This window comes from Xiphias gladius, chromosome 8, assembly GCF_016859285.1.
Source record: "Xiphias gladius isolate SHS-SW01 ecotype Sanya breed wild chromosome 8, ASM1685928v1, whole genome shotgun sequence".
NCBI lineage: Eukaryota > Metazoa > Chordata > Actinopteri > Istiophoriformes > Xiphiidae > Xiphias > Xiphias gladius.
Genome location: NC_053407.1, coordinates 8,381,357 through 8,397,003, shown reverse-complemented (window position 1 = coordinate 8,397,003; position 15,647 = coordinate 8,381,357). Strand labels below are relative to the sequence as shown.

Below are 15,647 nucleotides of genomic sequence, written 5' to 3'. Positions count from 1 at the left end.
GCCGCAAACACATTAAAAACAGGGGAATGCTCCCAACGGTGCAGGTAAAAACTAAAGATCCCTTCGTAGTGTTTTGGAGAAAAAGTTGTTTGGAGAGAAAGTGCCATTTACCATGCCAGCTTAACGCTGGAGAGATACTTAGGATCAGGTGGGAACTCTGCTGATATACAAGAAGCTCTTTCTTTATCATGAAGCAAACCTCTTCAGAAGGTGGCTGACAATTGTTTGACTCCCTTACCTTTTTTGTGTGACTGTGTGTCTTTCTGTGTGTGAAATGGGGACAGAAAGACTTGAGTCTGTCCAGGATGTGATAATGAAACAGCAATGTTTGCTTGATCTATTGTGCTGCATCTCAACAGCATTACATGCAGAATTCCAGTGGAAAAACTGCATTTTGGGCATTTTTTTGGTGATGTAGATTCTGATTACAGCAAAAACGCAGTTTGGAACAATTTAAAATTTTAGGTAAGGAAAAGAGTAACACTTTAAGATTTTTTGTGTAAGGACTCAAAAACTTCATGCATCAGTGAGATGCTGCAGAAGGTACTGAAGCATTATTTGACACAACACACAGTTTTTGGGGGTTTTTTTGTTTTTGTTTTTTTTTATACATTTTACCAATAAACTGTTTGTAATGTTTCACACTGCTTGGTTGGAGATTAGTTTTTCCTGAGATAAGTTTTGCATGAAGGCTGGTGTTTTTTTTTATCATGGATGAGTAAGTTTTCTCTGTATTGTTGTTTTCTGGTGCACACATCTGCAGTTATTCAACCACAGAAAAATACAGCAAAAATGGGGAAATGTGAGCATGATAAACAAATGATATGCGCGTAAGAGTGATGTTTTGATGTGAATAAGTCGTGATTCATCAGTTGCTATCACACAGCGCTTCTCAAGATCAAGCTGGAAACAAGTACAACATCTGAAAACTATTGTCTTGTTTGTGTATTTAGATTTTTATTACATGTATCATAACAGATGTTATAAAGTTGCCTATGATTAAAATCTGTTGCTGCTGTTGGATGTGGCTCTCTGATGTCTCCATGTTCTTCTGTGTCCTTCTCCTATCCTGGCAGGAAGTGACCTGAGAGGTTTACATAGCAGATGAATCACCAAAATCTTAGTTGAAGCAGAGATGGAGGAGGTGGCTGCTTGCTCGTATCAGGGCTGTTGATGGCATTTCACCTGTTGCTTGACTGTTGGATTAAACTGCTTCCATGTTAAAATTCTTTTTTTTGTTCTTACAACATGAACACCTCTGTTATGACTGTACATAGAAGACGTAATTTTGAAGTAAAAAATTTCATTGATTAATACATCAAATTTGTTTTTCCTCCAACGATTTCCAACCTCCTAAACATTACTCCCTGTGTGTTCTATTTTCAGTTCAGTAGTACTACATTTTATATGTTAATAGAATCTAAACAAAAAAGAAATCCAATTGGTTTGTTATCAGGAAAATTAAGAAATGAACACATTTGAATTTTAAGAATAAAATGTGTCGTTTTATTTATGTTGTTTTCTTAAAAATAATTAAATCTCTAAATTAATTTCAGTAAATCAGTGGGTTCTTCAACCATTCAACAATAATCTGTTATAGTAAGATTGTTAATGCCTTTAACAAAAATCTTCAAAAAATTATTCTTAAGATCAGTTATGATAAAAATGAGGCTAATATATGTAAACAGTTTAAACATGGATATATGAACAATTAATGCATATTTCAGACTAAATAGACACAGGTGGAATTTCACATAAATCCACCAAAGTTTCTTTGTTACAACAGATCTCTTTAATATTTCTTTTTCTTTGAATGCCTAAAATAAACATTATGATGAGTTAGATACTAGATTATAATAATATACAAGTGATCTTTTAATGTAATTTAATTTTACATTATTTTATTGTATTTTAAAAAAGAGGTGTATTTCCTGCCTGGCAGTTACTGACCTGCTGGTGCAGGTGTGTTGTTTTTAGATTGTGTTTGAGGTATTTTCTTTTCTCATAGCTGAAGAGATCTTATCTATTTAAACTAGTTTAGCTGCAGTATGGAAAAGCTTTGTTTAAAAAAAAAAAAAAAAAAAAAAACATTGTGTGTTCTTTCATTCATTTCAGTTTCACTTTTTGGTTGATGAACTTGTAGCCTAATAGATAAACCTGAAGATTTGCTCTACTTGATTACTGTTCTTTTAATCCAGACATTTTAACTTTTGGTATTTATAAAATTATTACATAAATTGTATTATTTGTGCTTCAATTTTAGTCATAAAAATTATGAATTTTTCCTCTATGTCACAATACTTGGAAATTGAAATCTAGAAGGTGCCTCACAGATTCATGGAAAATCAACTTTACAGACTTGTTTTGAAAGGGCAGGGCTGTTTAATTTGTCACCCTTTTGGGGTGTACTTCCACACCAAGACACTCAGACCTGAGCTGCTGTCATTTCACAACTGTTTTTAGCTCTTTAGGAGCCTGCCAAATTCCCCTCCGACACTTTTGTTGTCTCTTATGGGACATTTTTCTCAGAGTCATGATTCCTATGTTGATGTCGGTAAAAGGAGGAGAAGAAAAAAAAAACGCAGAGGCACTCTCATGGTCGGGGTGTTGCCTGCTTGTCTCTGGTCGTCTTAACGGTGATTTAAACGTTGAAAGGTGCGGTGGTGATGAGTCACTGCTCGATCCTCACTGCAAAAAGTAACCACCCTTACTCTTTTATTAACGTCTTCTGAAATTATTATCAACAACAAAGCGGATGAAAAAAAATCTACAGATGAATTTTGCTTGTTTTCAGTGCTTTTATTTCGGAAATTTCCTAGAATCATCTGTCACTAAAGCAATGCATAATAAAGGTAAACTTCACTGGTTTCTAGAAAATAGCGCCACTTGATAAGCTGCAAACAAGTGGACTTGCCCCATGCGCTGTGGCTGATTTTTTTTTTTAAACTTTTACTAAAGAAAATAAAATTTCAAAACTCTAAGACTGCATAAAATAATTTGTCCCGACGGATATTTCTTGCAGTGTGCAGCGCCGGAATTTCACCAAACTTTTCAAACTTGAGTACTTCTAGACCGTTCCCCCCTCTCGGGTCACCTTTTGCTGTGCGGGGTCATAACTCGTCGACGTTTCTAACCCATGGGGTGTGTTCCGCCGGCATTCTGATATGGTAATTGGGTGCTACCGGGGACAAAACGCGCGACTGCCGCCTCTGATCTACCTCAGAGGAGCCGCTGGCGTCACTGTTCCGCTGCAGGGCTGCAGGCGGAAAAATAAAAGCGTGTGTTAATACAGCAGTATGTCAGTGTGACAAGTAGTTCTATTAAAATGTTTGACAAAGGGCGATTGAGATGCGCCTTGTTCAGTGAAGATTTTTAGATACGTTTCTTGCCTATATTAACATCCTTAGTTTAAGATAGTATTTGATTAAAAAAAACACCCTAAAAGCAGTAAATATACTGCTTTTTCACTTTTTCACTCATTGGGCTTTTTTTTTTTGTCTTTTTTGTGGGAGCAAGATTTTAAGATTGCGTCTCTCCATCTGGGCGTTTTGCAGTGCACGCTGATGATGAATGGACCCGTGATTTTTCTTTTTCATTACTCCATATTACTCCTTTGCCTGTAACAAAGAAAACTATGAACATTACTAAGATCTTACTAAGATGACCGTGAGTGAAAGTGGGCGTTTGTGGCTCTGGGATGCGTAATTGCGCATCCCGGTGAGCTGGAGGCACCTGACGCAGTTGGATATGTGGAGCTTTCGGAGCACCTGCCTCTCCACCGCAGCACCCCAGCCACATTTGATTCGGTCTGGCTTCTTTAAACTCTGTAAAGTAGTCAGTGTTATCAGAAATAGCACAGCTCTTACTTTGGATTACTTTCAAATTATTTTTCTTCTCATCTTAGCCCACTATGTATGAAAGTAGAAATGTGATCATTTAAAGTCGAGAGAGGATTTATATACGTTTTGCTGCCTTAATTAAGTGGGGAAAAGATCCATATAATCATTAGTTTATGCCACTATGTAGTATAGAAATCAAAATTTCAATGGAAAGCAATTTCAATTAAGATTGAAATCATTTCGATTTTTTTTTTTCTTCTAAATTCGAAGTTTGATATCAGTGGGATGGTCTCATTCTGCCGTGATTCAAGATACTGACTCTTGTTTCTAATTAAAAAAAATAAAATTAAAAAAATCTGCAACAATTAAGAGTGCAGCGGATGTGGAAATGTGTCACTCGAGACGCAAAGTTTCTCTCCTCTTGAAAGTTTTTACCAGTGACTGTGCGACTAAATTGATTCGCAGCTCCTCTTCTGACCGAACAAGAATTCATTCAACTTCAGTCCTACATGATGCCACTCAAGACGCTCGGATGTCGGTGTCAGATGAGCTGTTTCAGCAGCAGCGACACCCGTTAAGGCGTGAGACTGACAAATGACCACAGCAGTGGAAGGAGCAGAGAGAGAGAGAGAGAGAGAGAGAGAGAGAGAGGAAGGTGTAGAAGAAGTCTGCCCAGTAACAATCGCACAGCCGCGGTCGAGCGCTGAGGAACTATTGGCTATGCGAATAGACACACAGGGAGGAGGAAACAACTTAGACTGAAAAAAAAAACTTTAAAGAGACATTTCCCCCACTTTTCTCACAAGCATTGCTATATAGCCAACAAGCTTTGGATGGAAATTAACAGCTCTAAAGCTATGAGGACTTTACAGTTCCCAGTCTTCCCCTGATGCACTGAAGGCTCGTTTCATTCAAGGCTCAGTCTTTGAAGTTGACTAAGAATAGGAGAGGGATTAGCATATTTACCCATGTAGATTCTCTTTGTGAGGCTAAATCATTTGGCAGTAATTTTTTAATTATCTGCTCATTGACTTACACTCTCAGCTTCGTTTCCACCTGCTTGTTTCCCCATGTAAATTATTGCAAAGGTCTAATTTTTTTTTTTTAAAGGTGATTTATAGCAGCAATTGGTGAATTGGTTGATATAATTTGGTCTGAACAAAGCCAATGATTCTCATCTTTCTGTTATCTTTAAGAGAGGGGTATGCCGAAAAAAAACCAAAAAAAAAAATTCGAGGCTGCTTCAAATTTCCTAGAAAGCTATCTCTTAAACCACAAGGAGTTTGTGGCTGCTATATATAAAAAAATATTTCTTAAGACCATGTGTGTGTGTGTGTGTGTGTGTGTGTGTGTGTGTGTGTGTGTGTGTGTGTGTGTGACAGCGTGGGTGGGTGGGTCCGTCCTGTGCGCGCGACCGTGCGCTCGCACATGCCTCTGTAAGTGCAGTGTTTATGGCCACATACGTACAGGATCTACATGCGTCATCCTCCGAGCGGAGGTTCACCGAGTCCATTCGAAAAAACTGACAGACAAGTTGGTTTAGCCAGAAATGAATATGAATTAGTCGATTCCTTCAGGTTTTTCTTTCTAATCCAAACTAATATTCAAATTACTTTCACAAGGGGGCACTTGCTGCACTTTAGGGCGTAAAGTTGGGTTCCCGAAGCCGTTTAATGCTGTAAATATGGGTAATTATAAAGCAACAATGAATGAGACATCCATTTAATTAAAACACCTTAAGTGACAATGTAACTCTGTGTGTCATCTTAAGGCAATCAAGCACCAACAGAAAGAGATCCATCTACAAAAAAAAAGAGTTTTTCTTTTACCTGAAAGCACCCTGCTCTCATTAAACATGAATCAGTCCCATATATTGATATATCCAAAATATATATATGTGTGGTTTATTTCAACCCAAATCAGTCAGTAAATGTGTAAAACATCTGGTTAAGCTAGATTTTAGATGGATCTATTCTGCACCTTTCCCCATAGTGTTGTGTATCTACTTTTGGGAAGGTGTCAGCTTTTTAAATTTTGAAATGAAACAAGTTTAGAGAAAATTGTCTTGCATGCCAGAATAGAAGAAAGAGGGACGGGAGTGCAGCATGTTGCGTCTGGTCTATACAGAGGTAATGAAGTGAATTGCGTCAGCGGCGCATGCAGGGCAGGCTTGAAATGCGTCCGATCTGGGCAGGCAGATGAAAGTAGAAAGAAGTCAAACTGTGGGGAGAGAGGAAAAAGTTCTCAACAAGGAGAGGCAGGACTACTCTTCCGGAGCCCCTGCAGTCTCACTTTTTATGCCTCTAATAGACTTTCCCTGCCATCCTGTCCCATTTTTGCTCTGCTTTTACGTTTCCGAGAGAGAAATCCTACTTTTTTACTTAAGAGAAAGCACCAGCACCATGGAGCTGCTCTGCCTCGAAATGGACACCATCATACGAGCTCGTCCTGATCCGAACCTCCTGTGCGATGACAGAGTCCTGCAGAGCTTACTGACCATAGAGGAGAGGTTTCTACCCCAGTATTCCTATTTCAAGGGCGTCCAGAAAGATATACAGCCGTTTATGAGGAGGATGGTCGCTACTTGGATGTTGGAGGTATATCGAAACACCGAGTGCTGACAAGTCTTATTATTTCCGTGCTCGACTTTAAAGCCTCCTGATTTGTTTCATTGCTGCTTTGCTGAGCTCTGTTTGCAATTTCTGGAGAGTAGATAAGACTTACAGCTCTCATTGCCGACTGCTTATTCCTCATATTAACCAAATGTGTCGTTTTCCGTAATTTCTTACCATTTTTAAAGTCCGGCCATGTAGACTGCGTTTATGAAACTGCGAGCTCTGATATCCGTGACACCAGAGAATTTCTTCTATATGCTTCACATGGTGTCTGTACACGCTGCCTGTTGATTCTTTAATGTTATTATTTTAGATAGCCTGAATATTTCCATGCACACGTATGCACTCCCCAATGCAATGCTGCCCTGCGCTGTTCTATCGCCATGTTGGTTTTTACAGGAGCGCTTGTGCTTTTAAGAGGACTTTACAGTGTCATAAACGCAATAACAGCGGTTAAACCCCATCGGCATTGGCAGAGGAGGCTCTTGGGTGTCCACGGAATATAGAAATGATCACAAAAAGCGTTGCAAATATGTTAGGTATCTATTTTAAATGTCGGAAGGGGCGAGGGCCTTATCTGTCCTTTCGGTCTTCCCCCCTCACTCTGGAATTATGTTCGATTTTTGTCACTTAGTCAAATATTTCTGGTCAACATCCATCTGTAAACAATCTTGAGGCATTGGGCTTTATTTTCATGTAAATATTGTCAGGGTCCGACCAACCGGAGATTTTTAATTAATTTTTGAAATAAACATATCGGGTCGGCGGTGACGCACACCTTACCAACCTCTTGCTACTTGGCTTTTATTTTGACATTTTATTCATATTTATCGTGTATGGATTTGGATATGAATTGTCGGATATGATGTGGAACCCCCCCCTGAACATTATGATACGAAAAAAGCCGGTCTAGATAATTTATTTATATTTTTAATTATTTTATGAAAATATGACGAATGAAAAAAAGTGTGTTTCCGTGTGCTGCGCTGTCGGGGTGTTTTTTTGGCTTGGCTGATTGTGACTTGAATTCATTTCTTAGTCAATGAGCTGCAGGAATGTGACTCTATTGACAGTATGTGTCGGAGACTTATTTCATTCTTTGTAAAATAATCTATTTCGAATTAATTTCTGATGTCGCAACCGATTAGGGCTGGGCGCAAATTCTTGGCCGGGCCCCAACTATGTGTGTCATTGAATTTATATGTGCTCTTTATGTAATTAGACTTTTGTTTCGTTACCTCACAAAAGTTGTACATACATTTGAAGTGCTGGAAAATAAGTCAGGTCAATGCAGGGTGGGTTACTGATTCCAAATGCTGAACATTGCTGCATTGTCTGCTGTCTCTTTATTCAGGTTTGTGAGGAACAGAAGTGCGAGGAAGAAGTTTTTCCCTTGGCCATGAACTACTTAGACAGATTTTTAGCCGTGGTACCCACCAAAAAGTGTAACCTGCAGCTGCTCGGAGCAGTCTGCATGTTTCTTGCATCCAAATTGAAAGAGACTCGTCCTTTAACTGCAGAGAAGCTCTGCATCTACACAGATAACTCCATCAGACCACAAGAGCTGCTGGTAAGCAACATTTGGTTCAACACACTTTGCAAAATTCACAGTGATATCTCTGAGGATTCATGCTGTCACCATCGGCTGGTTAAAGACAAGCATAGTTTCATGACATATTTCTGGCATTTTTTTCCACATCATGTTTACTTTTGGAAACTAGGTTTTTATTGCAGTTGTTTTAAGGTATTAAAATATGTTCATATTAGCCGTACAGCTCAAAACATCACATACTAAACACCAGACCTGTTATCATTTCACTGAATCTGTTGTCCAGTGTACACTCTGGACTGTGCCGTCATCATTGTTCCACAAGGGCTCTCTTTACTGTACAAGACCCTCTGGGCTTTACAGTATTCATCCATCGTCTGTGTAATGGTCTCCATCGCCATCTAGTGGCAGATATTTGCACAGAGCAACGAGGTCAGCTTGAACTCCAGCCAAAGTTCTGACTCTGTTCCTGTCAGCTAGAGAGGCAGAGACAGCGAGAAATTCAAGTTTGCCTTTTACAGTTTAGCTTTCATCCAAAAATAACCATGGATGCACACATTTCTGATGTTATGTCACGCTGAACTATTTCTGAATCTCACACATTTTAGAATGCACAAATGTAGCCTGTAGTAAATACATATGTGTGCGTGTATATATATATATATATATATATATATATATATATACATCTATATAGTGGGATCCAAAAGTCTGAGACCATTTTCCCATTCAAGTCAATGGGGAAAGTTTGGACCCCACTGTATATATAAAACTGATGATGCAGGGTAGATTCTGTGTCATTTAGAGCACCAAAAATGTCATTCCTCTGCATCCTATTTACTTGATAAGGGCGCTTTGGCCAGATAACCCCAGCTGCTTTCACCAGCACAAACCGATTAATTAACTCAGTTTCACATCAGATAAGTATTTCCCCACTGCTCTGTGGTGCTACATAAACATTCCTTAGTAAACAACAGCCAATCCCACCCATGTTGTGAAAGAGGCCACATATTATGATTCAGACGTGGCTGATGTTTGTAGGCCTGCCTCACTGCCTGACTGGCGGCTCTACCAACTGGGCTGATTGCAGCAGTATTTTCAAGTTCCTGACGAGCTGCTGTTGATTTTGTTGGCTTCTGATCATTTTCTCGAATGTATTTCTGCTGGAGAATATTGTGTCAGAATTAATTTCCCCTCACTTCAGTGAAGGTTTCAATGTTCAGCTTAATGTAGTTGTAGGTTTTACAAGTAAACAGAGTGTGCATTAAAAAGAAAACATGCCGCACTGTTAGCCTGAGCTGAGGTCATGTAAAACAGTATGTAGTGCTGCACTTTGCAAGAAAACTGAGTCCGTCCTACCTTTATGTTCAATCTGAGGACAAAGCCCACAGTCCTTGAACTGGTTTGCTGAGGCCTCCTCTCAGTGTTTCTGTATAAGGCAGTATTTTGGCTGACATGCAGATACAGGAAACAGAGATCAGCTGCTCAGGGCATGTGATCGTTTTTTTGTCCTCATCTTTGGTAACAATTTCTTGTAAAGAGAACCGCAATGTTACAAAGAAGGTGTGACCAAAGGAAGGCAGTAGCAGAAGGAAGTGGGTGCCTGCCTGCCACTATGTCAGCATAGAGCCTCTGTTGCAAGGTTTGTCACAGCCCTTGCTGTAGGCTTGAATCTTGCACGCTGGCAGTGATGGAAAAGGCTTTTGAGAGCAGGAGGCAGCCATGTTGCATAAGAGCAGCAGCATTCAACAAACTACTACTGGGGCATTATGATTTGCATACGATCAAATAATTGAATCTTCGCGCTATTGGTTACACTTTTGCAAACAAGGTTGTACCTCGTTGTAAGACGTCTTTCACCTTTAAGTCTACAGGGCTTTCTATCTTCTTATGAGTATGACTCCCATATGAGTAATAGTGGGTATAAACAAAATCCTTGTTTTAAAAACCTGTCCCTCCCCTGCATCCATGTCCTAGACATCAAGGAGACCAGAAAACATCACAAGGCTGAAAAAGGTCACTTTGATTAGAAAATTGCAGGCTAGTAGCAGGGTCAGTGGCAGCCATGTTGAATTGTCTCATGACCGAGTCCATGTGGTCTCTCTCTCTCCCTGTCTCTCTCTTTCTGGAATGGGAAAATGAAGAGCATCCATAGTCCTAGTCACAAGGCTGCAGTCCAGAATCAAACCACGAAATGTTTTCCCAAATTAGTCACCAACTCTTCCGTTAATCACCTCCTCTAGGAAGTGAAAGTAACAATACACTCTAAGAGAAGGCAACGCCACACCTAGTGTTCCACCCACATTACACAGACAGTCATCTAGGCTTACATGTGTCATCACATGTTCCCAAGACATCCACATTAAAATGATTTGAGAAGTTAAGAGCAGTTAATTCTGGCAAAATATGATATTAAAGAAACGTGATGAGTAATGTTTGATTTAAAGCTTTTCGTGTCAAATGCTACCCGAGGATTTTCTTTCCTCTGAGCCACAAATATTTTGTAAATGATTTAAATTCATTTCTTGACCTATATTTGGAACTTGTCATTGTTTATGTGAAGCAGAACACAGGCTTAGAAGCTGAATTTATTTTTAAGTACCAAAGAGCATTAACAGAATTGGCAGCAAAACACAAGATGCAGTAAAGATAAAATAATCACATTTTCTGTTGTAACATACAATACAATACATCTGAAAGTTTAAATGAATGATGGATTGAGATAAGAGTTGAAATACTGTTTTAACTTTTTAAGATACGGCAAATGTATTGCTGATCCTGCTCAACAGGCACAGCCTTCCTATCCATTTTCACTCTACACACACACACACACACACACACAGTAGAACCTCTGGTGGGCCTCTTTAGGAAAGTCCCCAGACACCAGACAGACAGACGGGGAGGGAGACAGTGTTGTGAGGTCACCTGGGTTGGTGGCGCTGCTGGTGTTTCTCTGTCCCAGGCCCAGCCAAGCAGAGACTAATGTAATAACAATAATGCTTAACCTCCACACACTCGCCACTGTACGGGGCCAGGGGCCCACAGAGTCACATTCACACACATCAGGCTGCAGTGCAACTGGCTGAACAACTGCAGTAAAGTAGCTGTGTGCAAACTGCTATAGTATGTAAATATGTGGTTGCACCTTATGTCAGTTAAACATTCTCGGTCTTTCTCATTTTCGGCCATCTCTTCTCTGTTCTTTGCTCTCTGTCCCTCTCTCTCTCTCTCTCTCTCTCTCTCTCTCTCTCTCTCTCTCTCTCTCTCTCTCCAGGAATGGGAACTGGTGGTGTTGGGGAAGTTGAAGTGGAATTTGGCAGCAGTGACGCCGAACGACTTCATCGAGCACATTGTGAGGAGGCTGCCGCTTCCTGAGGATAAGCTGGCACTTATACGGAAACATGTCCAGACGTTCATCGCCCTCTGTGCCACAGGTAGGACACAATGGCAGCTGATGTCAAATACAGAATTTAATGTCCTGTATGAATAACAGCTTTTTGTCCTAATGAATTGTGATGTTTAATTGGGAAAACTGATCCAAAAGATGACCATACAGAGTGCAGTGTCATTTTGATTACATATCTTTTGCTTTTTTTTTTTTCTGATTGGTGTTGCAAGTGACACTGATCATGGATAAGCTGCCAAGTCAAACCAAGCAATAATGGCTTGCATCAACATACTTTCTCATGTTGCAAAATATCTTTATCTGGACATTCTTCTTTCAGCATCGTATCATAACCCTCCTCACTCAATAACACGCGGAAACAACTCTGTTCAGCTTCAGCGAGATGCTTTACCTCCAATGGGAAATAATCTGCCTAGTAAAAGCACGTATCATGGAAGACATTTCAGCGTTAGACTCTTAGGTCTGATGTCCATCAACTGTCTTCTCCCAGGCTGGTATATGGTCATGTTTTAGAGGCATATCAGTGGCTTCCAGAGCATTCAGTAACACTTCAAAGCAGATTTTGCCTGGTTGAGGGGCATTCCCATGTCGCACAGGGTCGAGAAGAGGAATAGACAGGGGTGGAGGGCAGGCAGGCCATTGTCTTTCTGCTCTTGAGGTGAATTGTTTCTCAAGATCAAACATCCAGCGAGTCATGGGAGGGACAGGGAGCCTTTAACATGATCTGAAGAGATGGCTCGGTCAAGGCGGAGAAGATGCAGGAGAGAACCGGGGAGTTAGGGAAAGCCAGAGGAGTGTATTGTTTTTACACTGCTAATTCTAAGGCATGTCATGTTTTCACCCCCTCAACTTCTCACGCCTCCCTGCCCTACAGCTGGAAGACGTGAGAGCTTTTACATTTTGAGATTCTCTATAGGGCAGGTTTCTCCTGTTTGCGTCACCTTCAACACCTCATTCAAAGCTACAGACAAGGCAGAGGGAGTGATAGGAAACTCGTAACGTTAAGTATTTGTCTTAACAATAATGAGAAAAATTACACAATTCCCCTACAATAAGGCTGTTTGGCTATCCATTCCTTCTCACTTTCTGAGCGACCCCCATCACCACCACCACCGGCTACATTTTCTGCAAGGCTCAAACAGAAATGAAAACTACAGCCCTTCATGGGAAAAAGTTCCTTGTCTTGACGTCATTCAGAGGAGTGTGTGTATAGTTAGATGAATAGATACAAGGGAGGTGACAGGTATTTACAAAATAAAGTGATGGAATCCCCTGCACTTATTGCGCAATGGATGTGATAGGGTATGAAAAGATTGCAACAAAAGTTCATGCCGAGTATTGAAGAAGAACGCCTCTTTACACTTTTTTTTGACCTCCCTTTTCTTCATTCTCCGTTATTATCTCTTGCTCTCTTTCTTTCACTGTCTCACCCCACATCTCTCACCACTCATTTTGTGCCAGCGGAATGACAGCGTGTCAGTGATCGGACCTGTTCCCAAAGCAACATTGTGAAAGACTCAGCGTTCACTTTGTCCTTAATTGCTTCAATGAGGCAGTGGAAATAAATTTACGAGCCTCCTGGAGTCATCCTCCTGACATTGTGTTTTAGAAGAGGGACTTTCTGGAGATAGCGCTGGATTAGCAACAGGCCATTTATCTGTGTATGCTCTCCTCAGACTTGTATCCAGGCAAACAGAGAGTGAGGGTAAGTCAGAGAAAGAGAGAGCGTGAGTTAGTAAACAATTTGGTGCATCTGAAGATCTCTGGGAATTCAAAACCTCATTTGTGGAACGTTCCCAGCCGTAAATCTTTGGGTTATCCGGTGAGAATCCTCCTTGAGACATCATCTGAACGAAGCTGAGAAGGTAAAGGCATAGCAGAAGGAGGGGATCTCTCAGGATGATTTACATTTGCAAGACAGTTGACAACGGGTCACCTGTGGCCTTCCTATTTCATACAGTCCACTCAACCCACCACCCAACACTACTCCCACCATTACTGCCCATATACTGAAAATGAAAACATGCATAAAACCACGGTTCTCTGTTTTCAAGGGAACAAGAGAGAGAAGAGGAGAAGTGGAGAATAAGGCCTCTCATTCCTAATGGCTCCTCTCTTTTGATGAAACAGTTCCGTTCGAGCCACTCGGTGGGATTTTGTCAGGTGGCGCAGACTGGCTCTGTATTAATTAATAACATTTTCTGGTCCATTCACGACTATGCAAATGGCTCGGGGGCTCAGCTAGAGGCTGAGAGAAAGGAGACAAAAGGCTTGGCCCTTACATTTCATATGCAGAGCCATGCGAGGGTCAGCACTGCAGGGCCACTTGATAGGAAGCACCAGCACTTCCCTCAGGGAGGCCGCCGGATAATAGCCCAGAAACAAGCTCATTAAGGGAGATTATGAACCTCCATTCCTACATACAGACACCAAGCACTCCGAGCTTCCTCTTCTATTATTATTCAATTGAGGTAAAGTGGGAGAATGGACAGGGTGCATGGGGCAGACAGATGCACCCAAACCTGTGTGCATCAGTTATTGAGCTCCGTCTTCTTGCCATATTGGCAGGGATTATGGTCTATTTTTTTAAACCAACTCCAATAGCCCTCGCTGTAATGGTATGCGTGCAATGGTGACAATACTCACAGAAGCTGATCAAAAGGAAATTCTGGATCAGGGCCAACAGTGCTGTCCAAGAGAGAGTCAGTTGTCCTGGAAGAGACAATGACAATTTTGCTACAAGTAGGGATGTAAATAACGAGCGATTTAAGTAACTGAGTACTTGTTCTTTTGTCTGTGAATAGTATTTTATTAATATTTTCTGGCATGTGGGAGTGTCGTTTGATTGTGTGAAGTAACTTGATGGTTAACTGGTTAGTTTCTCCGAGACAAACTAATGATTCACTAGCTAACAAACATGAGAGAAGTCAAGCTTTACTGCATGGCTTCACTTTCCCTCCTGTACAATTGTAACAAATTTGCCATGGAATTGGCTATTTGCTCTTTTTATAAACCCTGCACTTCTAAACTTTCACACAGTTGTGCCTGGATTCCTATACTCTGCACACTGCAGAAGTATACGGTATATTTTGTTATGCAGCTTCTAACCCAAAAGAAAGTTGGATCACATGCTGAAATACAGCTCATCCACTGTATTTCATTTATATTTCAAAATAATGAAGAAATGCACTGTGGATCTGTAAAGCTATCCAAAGCTGTCATCAGAGATTGACAAATTTAGATTTTGTCCCTACAGATATTTCTATATCCCACACAGCTTTCCAAGTTGTGTGTCCCAAATTCAGGAGGCTAACATGCCCATTTTTATGCAACAGTGACCACTCAAATATTCTGAAATGATTCATAAGTCCTCTTTCATTTGGCAGTTCCAGAGGCAGGAATGTTCCCTGTAGCTTCCTCTCCAAGTGGCTGCTGCACAGAGAATCCCCTCCAGGTTCAGCTCGGCATTCTAGAGATGAATGATTCATCTCAGATGTGGTCAATGAAAAGGTCTTTACTGTTGTTTGTTTACATAAAACCCCCTTCATGTTTGATGAGTCAGAACCCCAACAAATTAGCTACATCGTCCAACAAATTGTCATCCCTCCACACGCTCCACTGATGTGAGGAATCACGTCCGGTCAGGCTGAATCGTCAACAGATGAAGCAGGAAGAAGCTTCCTGACAGTATGCGCCCAAAAATGTGACACACAGTGAATCATCGAGTGGCATGTCCTGAGTTCCACCCCTTCACCTCGCTGGTGTAATCAGCACCACACTATAAATACTGTGGCCAGCTGAGTCACACCAGAAACACAAAGAGAGAGGTTTCTTCTCTGGATGCTGCAATTATCCCACCAAAAAGGTCTACAAATCAAAACATTTTTTAACCTTACGTGTTTACCTTGGAGGTCACGTTAACCTCAAAGACTGATATTTGTTATTTGAAGTAAAGTAAACGTTAATGGCAGCTAGTTTGACATGAACACGTTTATCATGAAGCTAGAGTGTCTCTCCGTATTATTCTTTCTCTATGAAAACAAATTTTTGTTTTTTCCAGTGAGAGGGTTATAATTACTTCTGCTAGGCTCCTAATCGTCCAAATCATATCATCTACAAAGATAGACAGACAGAGAGGGAAAGAGTTTCCGAATATTTAAACCAGTCACAATTACCAGTTTGTGCTCCTCCAATGTTGAGAAAAGTGAACTGTTCTGCATCCTTCCCTTGACCTGAGT

The 15,647-nt window shown here is 40.7% G+C and overlaps 1 protein-coding gene across 1 annotated transcript in view; it reads left to right on the top strand.

Moving 5' to 3' along the window:
- The first annotated feature begins 6,005 nt into the window (after positions 1 to 6,005).
- The window catches only part of ccnd2a (cyclin D2, a), a 17,310-nt gene continuing 7,668 nt past the window's right edge, over positions 6,006 to 15,647 (top strand). Inside the window, exons 1-3 of the mRNA XM_040132225.1 lie at positions 6,006 to 6,436; positions 7,809 to 8,024; positions 11,278 to 11,483. Of these exons, the coding sequence (XP_039988159.1) occupies positions 6,038 to 6,436; positions 7,809 to 8,024; positions 11,278 to 11,483 (821 nt within the window). The 5' untranslated portion in view covers positions 6,006 to 6,037. The remainder of the gene's footprint in view (positions 6,437 to 7,808; positions 8,025 to 11,277; positions 11,484 to 15,647) is intronic.